Source organism: Populus trichocarpa, chromosome 3 (genome assembly GCF_000002775.5).
Source record: "Populus trichocarpa isolate Nisqually-1 chromosome 3, P.trichocarpa_v4.1, whole genome shotgun sequence".
Classification (NCBI taxonomy): domain Eukaryota; kingdom Viridiplantae; phylum Streptophyta; class Magnoliopsida; order Malpighiales; family Salicaceae; genus Populus; species Populus trichocarpa.
In genome coordinates this window covers 12,629,500-12,647,710 of record NC_037287.2, presented here as the reverse complement: position 1 = coordinate 12,647,710, position 18,211 = coordinate 12,629,500, and the positions used below count along the sequence as shown (strand labels likewise).

Sequence of the window (18,211 nt, the reverse complement as noted above, 5' to 3'; positions counted from 1 at the left end):
GTATCCAGTCTCCTCTATTTTTCAACTTTACCTCAATCGATCACCCTGCAAAATGGTTTTTCATCCATTTTCGAGGAAAACTGACCGTTAAAGTTAAAGGCCATTAAGCTGGAGCTTCAAAGGGAGGCCACAATATTTTGTTTATCCTACAAAAATCATAAGGTACTTCTATATGATTAGTGATGGAAAAAAATACATATGAAACCGCAGTGAATAAGGCTTATCTATGAACTGTTAGAGAGAAATAATCATTTTAGCCTCTCTCTAAAACCCCAAACTGATGCCCTGTAATTATGCAGACGTAGGTTTTCATAAGAAAAACAAAAGTAATAAAATAATTTTGTATAGTTTTAGAGTTAACCATTTTGAAAGAGGATCAAGGTAAAGTCAAAACATAAAGGGATGGTTGATAGAAAAATTAGTTTTAGTTAATTGATAAATTAGGTATAGTTGCGGGGTGGAGCAAATTAAGATTAGCTCTTTTCGACTTTTTGTTATCCTTCTTTAAGTGATTACGCTTTAATCTCCTGGCTAGAGCTAGCTAACTTTTGCTAAACATGTCGAAACTACATCAGCTGAGAAATATATGCGTTAATTTAAGGCAAAATTAATCTAGCTCTTCTACGATTTCACTTTTCTTTTCTTTTCAAAAATTACGTTTCACATATTGAATTAATGCAAGATTTAAATTTATATGAAAATATAAAAATATCATTTTATATAATATAAATAACCCAATAATCTAAATCACAAATCAAATTAAGTTTATTAAACCAAGTTGCCTCCACCACCAATAAGAAAATACTTGTCTTAAACTTTGAGGGGTGTAGCTCAACTGGTCAGGTCCTGAATTTACTCCCCGGAAGTCACTAGTTCGAGTCTCACAAACCTCAGGGCTACTGAAGGCTTACATGATTGTTAACTTCAGGACCCGTGGAATTAGTCGAGATACGCGCAAGCTGGCCCGTACACCTATGTTAATCTAAAAAAAATATTTGTCATTTGAGGGGGTAGCTCAACTGGTTAAGCCTTGGATTTGCTTCTCAATGGTCATGAGTTCGAGTCCTCTCAAGGCCATTGGAGACTTACATAGTTGTTAACTTTAGGGTCCGTGGGATTAGTTGGAGTGCGCGTAAGCTGGCTCAAACACTCACATTAATAATAATAATAAAAAACTTATTGTTTCCATTTATCTCCTCTCAAAATCCAATTTATCTATTAACAATTAATTAGTTAGTTTGCACGGCTGTGGACCAAGACGCAATTTGTTTTGTGAGTGAAAAAAATAATATTTAAATGCAACAAACATAAATTTTTTAAAAAAATTCGTGACTCGAGTCATGGATCTAATTAGATGAAATAAGTTTTTTTTATTTTAACTAAATATTTAACGATAACAAATTAATCAAATAAAATAATATAACTCAATTTTTAATTTGTGTTAGCATAAAAACTTATAACTTAGATAATAAAAATCTAGTTAAATTCACGGGCTAATCTCATAACATCAAAATAACTTAATAGAAAAACAAATTTCATAATGTGGTGTCTCATATGAGCTTTTCCACGGCTAATAATTAGGTTGTAATGTTGAAGACAGATTATTGGGCTCAAAGACCGTGAATACTTGTAAAACAAGTTGGGTCATGGCTCATTCAATGTTTAAGTCAGTTAATTTGTACGAGGAATATACCCTTAAATATAAGTAATTTTGTTTGTCACTTGGGTTTGATCCTTAAGTAACGACCTCTTTTTTTATGTTTTTTGTTTTTCTAGTTTCTCTACCTTGCCTCTTTTTAAGTTTTCTTCAAAATTGTATTTTCCCCTTAGATCACGCCATAAATTAAAAACGTTAATTTTCATTTTTTTTCAATTATTCCCTCAAATTAGATCAATGAAACTATTTTTTTATAGATTATTTCAAGAATATATTCCCACGTCCACTTGATATATTTTTTAAAAAATCAATAAAAATAAATTCAAGAACTTGAAAAGTAAAACTGTACTGGAGAATATAAGAAGCGCTAATAATATGGAGTGATTAGCAAGTAAAGTAACAACTAGGACGAGTTGGTGGATGGGGCGACCGACCTAGAAACAGCTCTCCTTCGCGTGTGTGAAGGCAACCTTAGCCAGATGGTTCCTTCTTGAAGGAAAGACAACCCAATCCAGGGCACGCGCTGTGCAGGTTCAACACCTAACAGCCTTCCCTCGAATTCGTGGCGCCACCTTAACACCAAATCCTGACACCTCAGCACCCACCGAATATTCCCAGTTTACGCATTTAAACAAGAATTTAAAGTAAAAATTTTATTCACAAAAGATAAGATAGAATATGTAGCCACCCACCTTACCATTTCAAATCATGTAATTCATGATTGCCGGTCCCGAATTTGGTGGCTGCTGGAAAGTTGCTTGGAGCCGTGTCCTTTTCCGGCCTGGATATTGCTCATATCCTGTCACAGAAAAATATCCATCTAGCCCGTGGTATTTGTATTTTTAATTCAATTGACTCCCCGCTAAAAATAAAATCTAACCGTCAAAAATATTTTTTAATATAATATAAAAAATATAATGTAAATTTGTTAAATTATAAATAATTTTTTAATTAATTATATATTCATAATTACTTTAAAAAGTCAAGTCTAATTTTACTAGTTTTCAAGTTTTTTTGTATTAAATATATATTAATTTATCAAACTCGTAATTTTAATAACAATTATTATTTTTGTTTAATTTTTAAACAAGATGACGCACTTTTCACAAAAAAATTCGTTTTCTCTATGACAAACCACGAACTTTGTGAGAGGTTAGAATACAAATGTTATTTTATTTTTTTACTTCTAACTAAGCCTTTTATTATATTTAAAAAAAAACCTCGTCTCCTAACCAATCACAAGACGCCAATGAATTACTTAGTTGCGAAGGAGTAAATATTACTTTAAAATCTTTATTATTTAGGAAATTTTGTAGCTTAAATGACATTAGTTTTCACCCAAACTCAAAAATCTTCTTTACAATAAAAAAAATTAAATTTAATCACTAAAAAACACTTTATATTAAAATACAAATAAAGGAGAAATCAAATCATCGCAGGCAAATAGAAAGGAAAAGGTAAAATGAATTAGTATGTTTTTTTTGTTTGTCTCTGTTTACAATCACGGTAAAACCAAGAATGTGAGGTGGTGGAGTGATAAACGTCCCACGTGGACAAACCAATGAAACTGAAGATGTCGTCCGTCCTACACCGTTTAAAACTTCCGGATGCGTTAGAATAAGACTATACGTAACGATTATAGGATAGAATCGTAAGAACAGAAACCTTTTTTTATTATTTATTTTTCTCTTAATTTTTGTTTTTTTTTTTAAAAAAAAGAAAAATCGTAAAAAATGAGCCAACTGGAAATGAGAGATAAAATAAAAATGGGGGCCACCACCACCTTGTGATAGAAAAATAGGTATTTTCTTGGTAAGCAGGAGAAATAAAAGGAGGACAGAGGAGGATATTATTAGGTATTTGGTGGCAGCGAACGAGCGAGGGTGCGCCTGTAGTTTTTGTTGTGCAAAAGTTTTGTGTTTCTCACTCCAGAGAAATTAACTAATATTTAGAGAGAGAAATAGAAGCTCTGGATTCCTTCTCATCCGTCCTCAGCGACGGTTCTTATGCCGCTTGGCTTTCAGGTTTTCACCTCTCTCTATCTCTCTCTCTCTGTCTCGATTTCTTTTTTCTTTTTGTGCTTTTGCTGTTCGATTTGGATTGGATCTGATCAGATCGAGTCAGATCTATTGTTGGTTTGAATCAGGGTTTCTGATTAGAGATTTGTGATTTCTTTCATGAATTTTAAAGTATTAGGGATTTGATTTTACGATGTTTGGGGATTTTGATTCTAGCTAATCAATTAGGTTTTATTTTATGATAAATCAGTTTGTAGGCTAGGTTAAACTGGCATGTTATTTAACTTTATTGATTATGATTTTTGACTCTAGGAATGTTGAATGATGCATGTGATCTATTGAATTTATACATATTTTTTTGCTGTTAGCACTTTATGTAGTGCGAATCCATTGAGCTTTTATTATCTGGGCTTTAGTTATTTGTGTTTTGAATTGATTGAGACGAAAAGGAAGGAATCTTACTCTCTTTTTTCCACTTTAAATAAAGAAGAAAGGAATATAAGACGAAATAATTCTTAGCTTAGAGCATGATCAATGTGAAATGCTTCTTGTCTCAAGATAAATCTAGCATATACGTTGATGTCAGTCCATTTGATTTGTCCGTGGTGGTTATCTATGTGCATAAAACATGTTATACATGATTCATTTTTCTTCTTGGAGTTGTAAATTGCTGTTGCTGATGAAATTGAATGGTTTTACTATCTTTACTTACAGGTAGTATTCTATTCTTTTAGGTTCTGCTGGGTTCAGATTTAGACAGCTTAGTTTCCTTCCTTAAGACATGGAGAAAGCGTGCTTCTGGTCAAATTGCTTCCAGCATCGGGTTTTTTCATTCCAAGAAGTGCTCGATTGGCGGTTTCTCATCCTTGGAGATTTTCTGTTGGTTTCCTTTGTCAATTGCACTTAGTGGTTGCTTTCTTTTTAATGAACAATATAGAGGCGTGATGCAAAATTTTTCTGAGAGAGGTGTTGGTTCTTTGGTGCACTTGGTCAAGTAAGCAACCCATCCATGTCCTTTGACCAATGCCTTATTCTAGGTTTTGTCTAACAGATTATTTCATTTGTAGTGCATTGCTGATACAACATCCAGTTGGAGTTCTTGGCACGCCTTCCGGGGTATATCTTCTTTTTGTTTGTTGCTTGCTTGCTAAGTTTATCTACTCTGCTTCATTGCTCTAATCTCTGTGGTATTTTTTCAGGGCTAAAGTCTGCGACGATTCTGTTGAAAGCTGCTTAAGTAGTCAATTTAGATAAACCATCACGTCAAGTTGGTGCAGACTGTACAGTTCTTAGCTATCGTCTCTTCATTGCGCCTGATGGGTACTTGTTAGATTGTGGAGTTATCGGTTCACTGAACGATTTCTACATAACATAGATGAGTTAGCTTATTTTGCGTTTGAACCCTTGGGTGACTGTCTTAAGCTTAGTGGGATTGTCCTGTTGGCTAGAACAATCATTCTGGTTGGTTCTGAGTTTTGTCAATATGCTTTGTGGTTTTCATATGGCTCTTCCGTCCATGACTTCATATTGCCTTGAAGCTGTGGCTCTATCAATGAATAAGGCCAGGAAGCTCGTTCATCCTAAACATTCTTGTTTTGTGTGCTCAGTTTTCTCCACATAAAATTAGCTGGTCCACCAAGGCAGCTTGTTTAAATTTTACAGTTTCTATTAGATTATCTACCATAAATGTCAAATAGCCTTACTAAGTGTCATACTATCCGGGAATAAAGAAAGAGCTCTTTTTTGTTCCACAAGAAATATGGAAAGGTATGTTATTTTCCCGTGACTTCTACTTTAACCAGTGCTGATTGTCAATCGCCGAGTAACCTTTTTGGGAACCTCATGTAGGTACAAGTTAATCAAGGAAGTTGGCGATGGAACATTTGGGAGTGTGTGGAGAGCAATTAATAAGCAATCTGGTGAAGTTGTAAGTGCATTGTTACTTTCCATTCCAGCTAATCTGGTATTTGTTAGCTGGTATTAGTATTGCTCCTGAAAAGTTAAGGATTTTCCTGATGCAACTGAATCTCGTGTTCTTGCTAACAACTAATAGGTGGCAATTAAAAAGATGAAGAAGAAATATTACTCATGGGAAGAGTGTGTGAATTTGAGAGAAGTGAAGGTAGTATGATCAACTTATTCTTTTTCTTTTTGTAGCTTTGCTATATGTCTTTCATCAATTAATGGGTCTCTCCTTGTGTCAGTCATTGCGGAAAATGAATCATCCGAATATTGTGAAGCTCAGAGAAGTAATCCGGGAAAATGACATTTTATATTTTGTTTTTGAGTACATGGTAAATTTTTTTTTTTAAATTGTTTTTCATTTTGGGATTTCTTGCTTTTTTTATAAATCCTCTTTTTGCATGCTTTTTAACATTTTGTTTTGTTTCAGGAATGCAACCTTTATCAACTTACTAAAGACAGGGAAAAGCTATTTTCAGAAGCTGAAGTGAGGAATTGGTGTTTTCAAGTATTTCAAGGTCTTGCTTACATGCACCAGCGTGGGTATTTTCATCGTGACCTTAAGCCAGGTAACTGTTATTGGTCAAGATTTTGCTTTTGCTTCAGGAGTTTTCATGGCAAGTTGGTGACTGGATGTTTTTACAGCTTCACATGCTTCTTTAACTGATTGTGTTTATTCTTGTGGTCTGCTCTTAATGCTTCTAGTTTTTGTAATCCATGTCTGAGTATTGTTTGTTTGACCTTTTGACAGAGAACCTGTTGGTCTCAAAATCCATAATTAAAATTGCTGATTTTGGTCTTGCACGAGAAGTCAATTCACAGCCTCCATATACGGAGTATGTCTCCACGCGGTGGTATGTCATCTTTTGCCTTCATATTGTTTTCTTAAAATCTTTGCTTCCATGGAATTGGAAATGGATGGAAGATGTCCACTGCTGTTTCTCACTGTCTTCTGTCTCAAAATGCTAGGTATAGAGCACCTGAAGTGTTGCTTCAGTCATACCTGTACAGCTCTAAAGTTGGTTAGTATCAGACAAACATGAGATTATGTTTAACCATTAAATAATGATTACAAACGACTCTTACATAATGTTACTAGAACTAATATATATGCTTCCACAGATATGTGGGCAATGGGTGCCATCATGGCTGAGTTATTCACCCTTCGACCGCTTTTTCCTGGTACCAGGTATGGCTCTGAGTTAAATAATAGTCGACAATGATTTAGTTCATAATGGGCTAGTCAGTTTCTGGTGTTTAAACTTTTCTCGTTTATGGACAGTGAAGCAGATGAGATCTACAAAATATGCAGTGTGATAGGCAGTCCAACAACTGACACCTGGGCTGATGGGCTTAATCTTGCAAGGGCTATTAACTACCAATTTCCACAGGTCAAATTTTCTTATTTTTCTCTTCTTTTAGCAGTAGATACTTTTGCCTTGGGGGTTGTGGGGCCAACGAGACGAGAAATCTATTGATTAAGCACAAACTGTTTTCTAAATGATAGAATGATGGCCTTTGTAATGTGCAATTTTGAATTTTGCTAATATTTGTTACTATCATTCAAACATGGTGAATATACCATCTATTGCTTGGACATGATTCTTGGAATAGTATTAATATTTGAAACCATCCATGTCAATTTATGAATTAACCATATATGATGCAAGATTAGGAGTCTGAAATTTTGATTGTATAATTTGAGACTGCAGTTTGCTGGTGTTCACCTTCCCACACTTATCCCATCAGCAAGTGAGGATGCAATCAACCTTATCAAGGTTGGTAATATATGTAGAAACTATGGTTCCTTTCTCTGATTTTTCTTTTCTTTTTTCCCCTTGCAAGCAAGCACTATATTGTAAAAAAAAAATGTTGGATTAGAAAATTATTCTTAATGCCCCTTCTTTACCTGTCCTTTCTTACTGTTTCCTTTTTCTCTTTTGAATCTAGTCGCTTTGCTCCTGGGATCCTTGCACGAGGCCTTCAGCTGCAGATGCTCTACAACATCCTTTCTTTCAGGTAGCCTCTTTTGCGTCTTTGTAGTTTGAAACAGGATTTCCATGTATGTGTGTGCATGTGCATTTGCACAATTGTTGTTTCAATCACCAAATTCGTTGGGCTATAATTTGTTTTGGCAGAGTTGTTTTTATGTGCCACCATCCCTACGCCCCAGAGCAGCCATCACAAGAACACCTGCATCTGGTTTGTCTTTTATCTTGCATTGTTGTTGGTTTCACGAAGATGACTGCCAAAAGCATTTCCAAGTGTTCTTCACTTCAAGAATCTTACATGCACATAATTATTCACTTACATGCAGCTGGAACAAAGGGAGGACTGGAGCAACAATGTGGGAGGAATTTACCAGGGGCTTTGTCTAATTCTAAGCTTACTAACAGTTTTCCTTCTCCAAAGTTACATGCTTCTTTGAGTACAGGTTATATTTTTTCTACAAAAATTCTACTATAGTACTCTGTGATAAACATTAAGATAATATGGTTTAGATCATTGTGTGCATGGTTTCATTGCAATGTTAATTTGCATGAAGTTCAAAGCAAACCTTTCGTTGTTCGCCAAGTCTGGACTGCATTTGTAGCTATATGCTAACATAAAGATGTTTTTCTCTTTTTTATCCCTCTGGCAGGGGTACAACGCAAGTTGGATATGGTTAACCAGGTATGCATCTGTTTGAGGCACCCTATGTACTGCATGTCTTTTCTGTTATCATCTGTATGGTCTATTATCTTTTATGTTTTTGGAAGTATTGGTGCTCAAATTTTCTCTGATTTTGATATTGGGTACTGGTAGCCTTGCACTTCCTGTTTGTTATATATATTTGGATCATCTTTCTTTCTTTCTCATAATAATAGTTAAGTCTCAATTGAATTTGACAAAATTGATCATGAACTATTAAGACTACCTTTGGACTTGACCAATTAGGTTTCTGTTCGTCCATGAATTGCAAGGGCTTTTAACCATCTGCTTAGATAATTGAGCTGTGGGGATTCCTGATAATGAGTTTGTAGCTCAATGGGGTCTCAAGTTCTGAGGACCACATGCATTATATCTTCTGAGTATTCGAAACTCATGGTTGAATAATTTTTATGTCTGTTATCCTTGGACAGAATTGCATTATATCTTCTGTAGTATTGATTTGGATTTGCTTCATTTACTGGCAGGATTCACGGAAGCCCGACAAGTCCTTGAAGAGCTCTACAAAACCAAGATATCAACCACCAGGGAGGAAAAGCCCAAGTAATTCTCTTACTTTAATCATTGGATGAGTTAGAACCGGGCCAAATATAGAATATTGGGAATCCCATTGATAATCGAGTAAATATAAAATAGACAACCTTGTATCAATTGTCTTTCTAGATTTTGTAAACCAGGCTATTGTTCGGTTAACAAATACATGTATCTCAAAAACTAATTTGAAGCTATGTTGGTTGGCAGCATTTATGAGCAAAGGGAGAGTTGCACGTGGAGCATCAGAAACAGCTGATAAGTTTGCAAGCATGACAATTGCCTCTCGTCGGCAGTCTCTGGGGCAGCAGCCCAAGCCACCTACTATGAAGGCTGGAGTACAGTGGACTGGAGAATCTGGTGGGATGTTTCTTAGGCCAACCCAACAATTCCCACATGGCAGAAACTATCCAAGGAAGGTTGTGGGATGAAAAGGAAAGGCTCTTTTCAGAGATTATACTGTTATTTCGTAATATGCTATTAAGAAAGTTCATAGTTATATGAGTGATATATATATTGGTGTGTCTCCAAGCAAAACCTACGTGCATAAGAGTGGTGCTGCTCATGTTTGTTCTTACCTTCGTTTGTTTGCTGTTATTTTGATGACGTATTGACATTGATACTATTATTAATAAATAAATGGCGTCTTCGCCTGTACGAGGAATGAGTTTGATTTGGTAATGAAATTTGCTTTGAGATACGCTTCAGTCGATCTTTTGCCAAGCAAATTCTCGTGGTCGTGGGTGGTGTTCTCTCTCTCCCCTTTTGCGTTCAGCACTTCAGCAAGGGAAATGTTTGGTGGGAACGTCTGGCAGGATGAGTCGAGGGAGTTTGCTAGGTGCTGTAGGGGTTGGTTAGTATTTGACCGATTTGGTTTAGGTTAGGAGGAAGTGTCCGCATTCTAGAAAGCTGACCTGGGTCTTCTCGCTGATCGGTATTTCAGAACATGATTTCTTTATAGCAATACAAGGAGCACGATAAAAAATTTGTGTTCGTATCTAGATTATAGTTTAGCCTCCTCAACCAGGTAGTGTGAGGTAGCTTATGTTCTTTTTAGCTTTTAAAGATGTGGTTTGTGCTTAAAGGGTATTGTATCTTTAAAAAAAAACCACCACATCTTCAAGTCACACACACTTGTTACAAGTGCGCACAAATGTTGACTCTGATTTCAAAGATGTTAGAATTGGAGATCTTTCTAGTAGGTTTGTGGTACCTTCAGTTTATTTTGGGAAAAGATTCAGACACCACAATGGTATCAAGCCAAATGGCAAGAGGAAGCCTGGAGATCAGAATGGTTATCCTGTGGGTTGCTCGCTGTGATTTCAGATGCTGGTGAAACAGCAGATAGGAATTCCGTTGATCAAATAATTTGGTGAGGTAAATTGCAAGAGTAAAAAAACAAGTCACTTGGTTAAGATTTCTAGGTCTACCTAGCAGGAGAGGAAGAAGACCCAGATCCTTCTCTTTATGGAAGCATAGCTAATGATTTCAATTTACGCACAAGGATTAGCTGTTTCATTTAAATCGACCAAACGTCCGTCCATAAGTTTGTTGAGGTGAGGTTTAAGCATACAGCTAGCTAGCGAGAGAGTACAAGGCCTGAAGGGTTAGTCTCTAATTTATTTAACCCCTTTACAATCCAAGCCAAGCCAAGAAATTATTGTTGTTGAAATAATATGCTCCATCCCAGAACCTCCAGCACACTTCTCATTTGCATTCAGGATACTAATTGATTGTAAACTTGTAATTATTCGCCACCTGACAGCCCGGATTTAAACTAACAAGTTTAATTTGTGTTTCAAAAATATTTTTAAAATATTTTTAATTTTTTTAAAATTAATTTTTATATATATTTTTAAATTATTTTGATATATCAATAACATAAATATTTTTTAAAAAAAATTATTTTAAACCCAACTCCAAAACGCACAAAAGTCAATTCTAAAAACGCATCTTTAAAAAGTGGGACCGTAACGGCTACACTTCTAACAGCAACAAATTATCACATCCATGTTAAGGATGAACTTGGCAAATATGCACTCTTTATAACAATAAATGATCTCATTCAATTCCTTTCTTTATAAAAACAGTGTGTTGCAGAGAACAAGCTCTGATAATAAGTAAATTACGAGCCAAACAACCCCAGAAAAGCATGAAGACTAATACATGTCTTCGGGAGGGAAAAACCAGAGGCCCTAAAAAAATAGAAGTTGTAATAAAATTGTGACCAGGACAAACAATAGAGACAAAAATTGGACACGTTAGGACATCCCAGGGGAATATACCATCACGAAAAATGGATTCATCACCACCACAAGTGATGGTAAGACATAATTCGGCCCTGAGAATGAAGAAATACCGTCAGTTCAGTGGTGTGACTGTGACCATCCAAGGTGGTGGCAAGTCCATTTTCTGTAAAGACCTTGAAAAACGAAACTGAATGAGTTTTCTTTTGCTTTTGGGGGGAAAGGATATCCAGCTGCACCCTCAATCCTTTACTAGACAGCAATTTAGGTCATGGGAAATCATGCCTTATAGGTACTGAGCTTGTATTCTTTCTCTATTCTGTTCCCACCATGTCTTCGCGTGCACTTCTCCGAATTGTTCGCGGCTGTGAACATCAAAAACAAAGACAGGATGTCAATGGAATATAGATGTTATATACCATCAAACAAGATTCAGATGAATACAATATCATAACACCAACTTAAAAAGAAAACCAGAAAAACAATTTTCTTACGAATACAAGCAACAAAACCATTTTTAAATTCATATTTTTCATGTTGTATATGTATCAGGTGCTAATGAAGGGACGGCGCAAAGAAAACATCAGAACTTTAAAATAAGTTTTCCTTCAATAGTTTCTGTCACCAAAAAAGATGCAACTTGAAATGTGAATAAATAAGGATTTCCATTACCTGAATCTGACACGCCTGAGCTCCCTGGTGCCATCGGCAAGTTGTCTGATTGTGATGTAAACCCCTGGCTCATCTTGCTCAACCCATTCTGTCTCCAGGTCACTAGCATTGCTAACTGAAATAGAAGGCTCATCTCTAGATGATGTAGTTGTCCGTGATGCCTCTAAAGAAGATGCCTCGAATCTTGGCCCCCCCATACCATAGCTACTTGAACCAGCGTGGTAGTGATGGCTGCCACCTTGGTCCATAGTATCAGATGGGAAATAACCTTTACTTCCAGCAGGTTTATAGTAGTTTCTTGGGGTAAAAGATGGAGCCATAGGGCTTTCCCTTGCAGATTCCAGCCTTGAGTAGGAGGAATCTCTTTGCTGATTAAGAAACAATTATTGGTCAGTAATTTTTTGAAGATGCTGAGATTTTTTTTTCCTATAATATGACGAGGAACTTCAATATATAGAAGTAGTGATGTGAAAAATCAAAAGAAGATATTTTTTTATTATTTATTTTTCAAAAAAAGAGAGAGAGGAAAAGGAGAAGGGGAAAGCATGAAAGAGGTAATTGTTACAAAAATGTCTCCAAAAACCATCTTTTCATAGTAAGGTTTTGGGATGCCATTTATATCCCAATGTCTTATCAGCTAGAAATGAGACTGGTTACAAGCAAGGGCACTAGAATCCCTTAGTTCACATGCTAGAAGATCATTGCTAATTTTTTTATTTTTTTTATCCCTCATAGTGCTTTAAAATGGTTGAGGCTTAAACATGATTATGTTCATGATCAAGGAAGCTCGAAATGGAAATGTTTTGCAACTCAACTCCTCGATCCACTATTTCTAGAGGATTTTTTAAGCGGCAAATTAAGATAGAAGAGATTTACCTCATCCTCACACCTCGGGGGAGTGTGAAGAGCTTGACGATTAAATCTCTGGACATTATAGAGCTCCGTGATTCTGTCATAGTTCTCACCCCACCATCGCTGAGCTTGCCACTTATTAAACATCTCTCGGCTTCAAAACCCAAATGCCTGAGTAATGTCAGTTTGTGCTTATACTACCCAAACAGAAATAATCTATCTATTCTTTTTTTAGTTCATTTATCTGTTCGGATTTGAACTAATATATGCTACTAGAAGTATAGGCTCAAGACAGTATGTTAAGGATAGCTGATGCACACCTGAAACGAATACGCTTTAGATCATTTCCCCCATTAGGGAGAGACACGAAAGTAATGTGAACACCTGGCTCCACCTGTGCCATCCATTCCTTGGGCTCATCCTCATCCTCCAGCACCACATCACAAGACTCTGCTCCTCCAGGGGTCCGGTCTCCACCATACAAAGTAGAAAACCTAGAGTCAGCTCTAGTACCTCGATTGTGTTTGGGAGTAGTAAAGTCCCAGGCTGGGGTTGAGCTTGAGCTTCCACCTCCAAAATAGGGGTATGGAACCCCTTCTGAAGCTGCATCAAAGTCAGGGTAAGGTCGCTGTCCTTTCTTGTAGCTGCTGGGACTTGTGCAGGGCTTGCATTGCTTGTAAGCACCAGACATTTTCAGTGCCATGTCCTTGATCTGTACAACATTGAAATACTTGGTTGATTAGAATTGCAAAAGAGTTATGATATATATAATTCATTCAAAAACTGAAATATTTGGAAGTCGCACAATTAAGTTTACAGTGCAGACAAAAAAATTGTAAAAGAAGAAAACTCAAGGGAGGTCGTGAAAAGGATGTGCAACTTTAATTTCATTTTATGTTTTCATATGTTTGTTGCACATAGATACAACCTCAACATAACTCAGGTTGCTTTCTTTAGACTGTCATAAAATGCTAGAAAATCATGCAGCTGCATATCAACTCTAATACATATTATTGGAAAGGAAAGGAATTGGACTTTTAATCTAATGGAGTGATGCATGGTCAGTTGGAAAAGGATCAAGTTGATGCTTGTTAAAAAAGAACAGAATGAAATCAGATGCATCAAAGGGTTTGAATCCAATCATGCCAGCAATTAATTGGCAATTTCATCAAAGAAGAAAAGAAATCCTAAGGTTCTGCTGTTCCTCAAAAACGTCTGATACCTGAATATAAATGGCAGCGGAAATATTTCAGCCTCCTTAACACGATTAAGGAGGCTAATGCGTAAATGCTTCACACATTTACACACGGTTACAAATATTTATGCGCCTGTTGGTTGGAATAGATTTCATATTCAACAGAGCAGATTTGATGGTGCCTCACTGATTTGTAAATTTTTGCAACCTATGGAGTCCAGACAACTATTAAGAGTAATTTGCAAGCAAGACTACAAATATTTCTCATTTGAATAAAGGCGCCCCCTTGTTCCAGAATGAAGTAATGGCCTGTCACAGAAGATGACTGCAAAGTGTAGACTGAATCATCGCATTGGGTGAATAAACATTAACTAGCTGTGCTTATGAAAGGTAGAGTCAAGGGCAAAAGGTGAAACATGAGAATTTTTCTATAAAAAAAAATTTGCAGCGGTGAATACTGCAAGGTGAAAACCAGAGTCAACAAATCGTTTTGTACTTTTCTGCTGCAAACTATTAGACGCCAGCCTCGTTTCACTGCCCATTAGCAGAGCAGGCAGATTCTTCCTTTATCCATACAACTATATGATATATTGAGCTTTCTATGCACAGTGGAAGGACAAGAATTCAATGGTGGGTCAGATCAAGGACAATTAAGTGTCTTTTCTTAAATATCACGAGTCCTTTCCTAAAGATCCCACTGTTGTGCACAGTGGAAATATGGGGTCCTTCAATTACATATTCTATAGCAAACTTGGCCAGCACAATATTACAAGAGTTTTCCAAAATTTATATTTATTTGTTATCACGAGCATTTCAGGGTTTTTCTTTCTTTCTTTTTAAAAAAAGAAAAAGAAATTGGAAGTGGGTTACCACTGCAAATCTATATATTGTGGTCTGATGGGGTGTTATCACTCTATATATTACAGTCTTGTGAGAGATTCATGATGTTACTAACAGCCTAGCGATACGAGAGACATGGTCGTTTTACTGCAGCACTGCTTTTGAAATGTCCAAGGTACTTAGAGGTTCAACCAGTTATAACACCTTAATTTGAACAGGGTTTTACAGTTACAGAAATATCCACGAAGAACTTGATAATAATACCATAATCATAATAGTAGCAGTAGCAGTAAGAGATCATGCATGGAGATAACATGACAAATTCAAAAAGAAAAGGGGCAAAAAAGACAGGAGAATGAAGGGTGTTGTGTATCATCCAGTCAGCAAGCAATAGGCAACCACGCGGAGCCAAAGAAGGAAGACCGCCCAATATATCAGTAGGCCGTACACACAAGAACTACCTTGTCAGCCTAGCCAAGTAAAATATATTATAATTTACTACTGCCTAAATTTGGTTTGCAAGAGGAGACCATGGACAGACATGTGAAAGATGCCAAGAGAAGTGAAGGGATGGGGCCGTGTCCTCCCCAACTTGGACCCCCCGCTTCATCAATGCCATCTTACAACTTTGTTTCTTTGCTTAAATGAGCATAGATTCAAACACTTATACAGTGTTCATGTATCTTTCTCTGGGTGCATATATAAATGTATAGAGCTTCTTTTTAGATCTTTAAGTATTATATATATATATATATATATATATATATATATATATATAGAGAGAGAGAGAGAGAGAGAGAGGAATTTGAGAGGGTAAAATGAGAGAAGGATTTCAGCTAAAAAAAAAGGATTTTACGAATACTGAAATTACGAAAGTAACATTAGAAGATTTTAAATTGGAGGAACGGAGGTAAGAAATTGGAGAGCATACGGGGATAAAAATGAAATTTAGCCTGGTAATAATAATAACGGATAGAAGTAAAGTGGGACCTGTGAAGTGAGGCTTTTGACGGCTTCTTTTGTACTTGGGGTACCACTTCCACGCGCTCCTCCTTCTTCTCCCCGTCCATCCTCTGCCACTGGCTTGGTACACGCTATGCACGTAAACATTTTCTCTTCTTCTTCTCCTTCTTCTTAACCCTGCAAAAGACATTATTACACCCTTGTTATTATGCTGACAGTTATTTCTATGCTTATCTCCTTTGTTTTTTTGCTTTATTACTGTTTTCAGAAACAATGTTGCAATGAGTGGTCATCCAATCAATTTTTATTCAATCCCTCAGAGAAAAAAAATTTAAAAAAATTAAAAGCTGATTATCTGAGCTGATTAATGCTAGTACGTATGAACCATACACAAGGCATGGTTTTGAACGATTTAATTAGGAGCTTCCACCTTGAAATTGAACAGAAAAAATCCAACTAGTAAGTCGCAAGGAGGTATCTATTCTATTATTCTTTCCAAGAGTCAGATCACCATCACAACCATGAAGGGTAGATGTGGACAAACTGATCGGACAATAGAACATTCTTATCTCTATTTGATGATGCGTTTGCCTTCTATGGGCCCTAACTTCTTACCCTGGTATGTTACTCCAATGTGTTTCTATTTGTTTGAAGGGACGCAGATAGAAAAGCACAATCGATGCCCACAGAGAGAGAGAGAGAGAGAGAGACCATTCCAATAACAAGGAATTAGATGCCCAAAAAACCAAAGGGAATAAAGACAAAGTAATCGTTGCCCAGAAACAAATGATGGAAACTTAATCCAAATGAGCTGGACCATTATAAGCAAGAATCTAAAATACGATTTTTGTCCTCGAATTTCAAGGGAAAATGGGGCGTTTTTGGGGAAGGACAAAAGGGCTAAAGAATAAAGAGAAGCTCGGGATCGGAGAAGTAGAAAGAAAATGGAGGGATAAAATAGTGAGTCAATAATGGAAAGGGAAAACAAAATGGGGACATAGCCCCATTTGAAAGTGGTCTAATTTGATAGACTGTGATGTTCATGCTTTAATCTACAAACCCAATAAAGAACCAAAATTGTGTATGCCGAAGTTTCTGACAAACCCTTTAAAAAAGACAGTCCATTGAATCATATATATATATATATATATGATCTACCACTACTACCGTTCGATAATAATCCATGTAGGAAAAAAAAAACACCAAAGAAATGAAGTGTCCTGTGTAGAAAAATTAATTTTAAAGAAACATTATTTTATAAACTGCAATGTCAAGCGCCCTGGAAAGCGGTAGCTGAATAGACAGGGAGACAAGGGAATATTTAAGAAGGGGAAGAGTAAGCAACATTGATATTTGTTTCATGCTTGATAAAACATAAAAATAAAGATAAAAAAAAAAAGTATTGCGTCATTATTATTCTGAAAACGACTTACCTAAAGCTAGATGACCCCAAAACAAAACACTCAACACCCAGCTGCTGCCGCTGCTGCTGCTTGCTGTTCCTGTTTCTCTCTTAGCTGTCTACTTTACACCATGTACTGATCTTCATAAATCTTGAGCAGTCCTTTGTTTCCAGTTAGATATGTGCTTAACTTAATCTCTTGCTTTTATATCCCTCTATTGCTCGCCTCCTTCCAAATAAACTGCAATAAGACAACATTAATTCAGACCCCCCCAAAAAAAAGAAAAAAAAGAAACAGTGCATAGAAAGAAATGCATATAAGACAAGCAAGGCCACATAAAATTGTCCCTCGAGAACTAACAGCAGCACGATCCGACATCTTTTTGGGACTAAACTGGGTGGGTTGAGTCTAAATCATTAAAAGAGCTAGGAACTTACATAGAGTAAAGCTATACTCTGTTTGGTTGCTAAGAAAGCTTAAAAAGAAATACCAAGAAAAGAAAAGGGAGGAATTGAAACTTGCAAACGTTCTATGGAACTACCTGCCCAGAATATGCGAATCAAAAATCTTTAAAACAAAGTGAGAAACTAAAAAAAATATGCTATGTTTAGAAGGTGAGGGGGGGGCAGATAAAAAGATATGAAAACTCTTAACTTCATCAACTGAATTCACGTCTCATAAAAACTGATTTTCTGTTTGTGCGGGGGGGAGGAGGGAGAGAGTTAGATACAGCTCCGAGTTGTAAAAAATCAGAGTAAAATGAGACCAAATGGCAACAGAGAACAGCATTCTTTTTAGCCCACCTTGAATCTTCCTTTCCCTTTTAAACAGATTGTAAGACGATACCATAAAATCTTCTAACAAATCTTCATGTAATCAATTTTCTCTTCACTGCCGCAACCCAGAATCCCTTCAATTTCGCTGATAACTTAGAGCGACTCGAAAAGAAAGAAACAAAGAAAAAAAGTCTTTGCTTGCTATGTATAGCTTGCTAGGAGGGCGAGACGAAAATAAAAAAGGCCTCCACCGATACAAAATGCAGCGATATATCAGCAAGATGTATCGGATTTGGAGCTTCCCTCCCAAGTTCAGTACGTTTTCAACGATTCTTCTGCGAGTATTTAAAGTGAGAAACTTACAGACAAGGGAAAGGAACAATTGGG

General features: G+C 36.4%; 2 protein-coding genes across 3 annotated transcripts; one reads left to right on the top strand and one right to left on the bottom strand.

Annotated features, from left to right (window-relative positions):
- The first annotated feature begins 3,499 nt into the window (after nt 1–3,499).
- On the top strand, nt 3,500–9,563 carry LOC7465471 (cyclin-dependent kinase F-4). Of its 2 annotated transcripts, none has more exons than XM_024597241.2 (19): nt 3,500–3,681; nt 4,410–4,669; nt 4,743–4,791; nt 4,875–5,442; nt 5,524–5,602; nt 5,729–5,797; nt 5,880–5,969; nt 6,068–6,206; nt 6,389–6,491; nt 6,607–6,659; nt 6,760–6,826; nt 6,920–7,028; nt 7,350–7,415; nt 7,588–7,656; nt 7,776–7,839; nt 7,955–8,071; nt 8,279–8,310; nt 8,814–8,889; nt 9,088–9,563. In XM_024597241.2, exons 4-19 carry the CDS (start codon nt 5,435–5,437, stop codon nt 9,306–9,308), a joined length of 1,362 nt encoding a protein of 453 aa, XP_024453009.1. In that variant the 5' UTR covers nt 3,500–3,681; nt 4,410–4,669; nt 4,743–4,791; nt 4,875–5,434; the 3' UTR covers nt 9,309–9,563. The 2 variants fall into 2 exon arrangements, with proteins under 2 accessions (XP_024453009.1, XP_024453008.1); XM_024597240.2 differs by having other exon boundaries at nt 4,390–4,669.
- A 1,356-nt stretch (nt 9,564–10,919) lies between these two features.
- Nucleotides 10,920–18,211, bottom strand: LOC7465470 (protein BREVIS RADIX). The gene is made up of 7 exons (XM_024596872.2): nt 17,852–18,211; nt 17,079–17,288; nt 15,673–15,822; nt 12,968–13,359; nt 12,672–12,801; nt 11,796–12,163; nt 10,920–11,488 (listed from the first exon to the last, which is right to left on the bottom strand). The coding sequence occupies exons 3-7, from the start codon at nt 15,790–15,792 to the stop codon at nt 11,410–11,412; spliced, it is 1,089 nt and encodes a 362-aa protein (XP_024452640.1). The 5' UTR covers nt 15,793–15,822; nt 17,079–17,288; nt 17,852–18,211; the 3' UTR covers nt 10,920–11,409.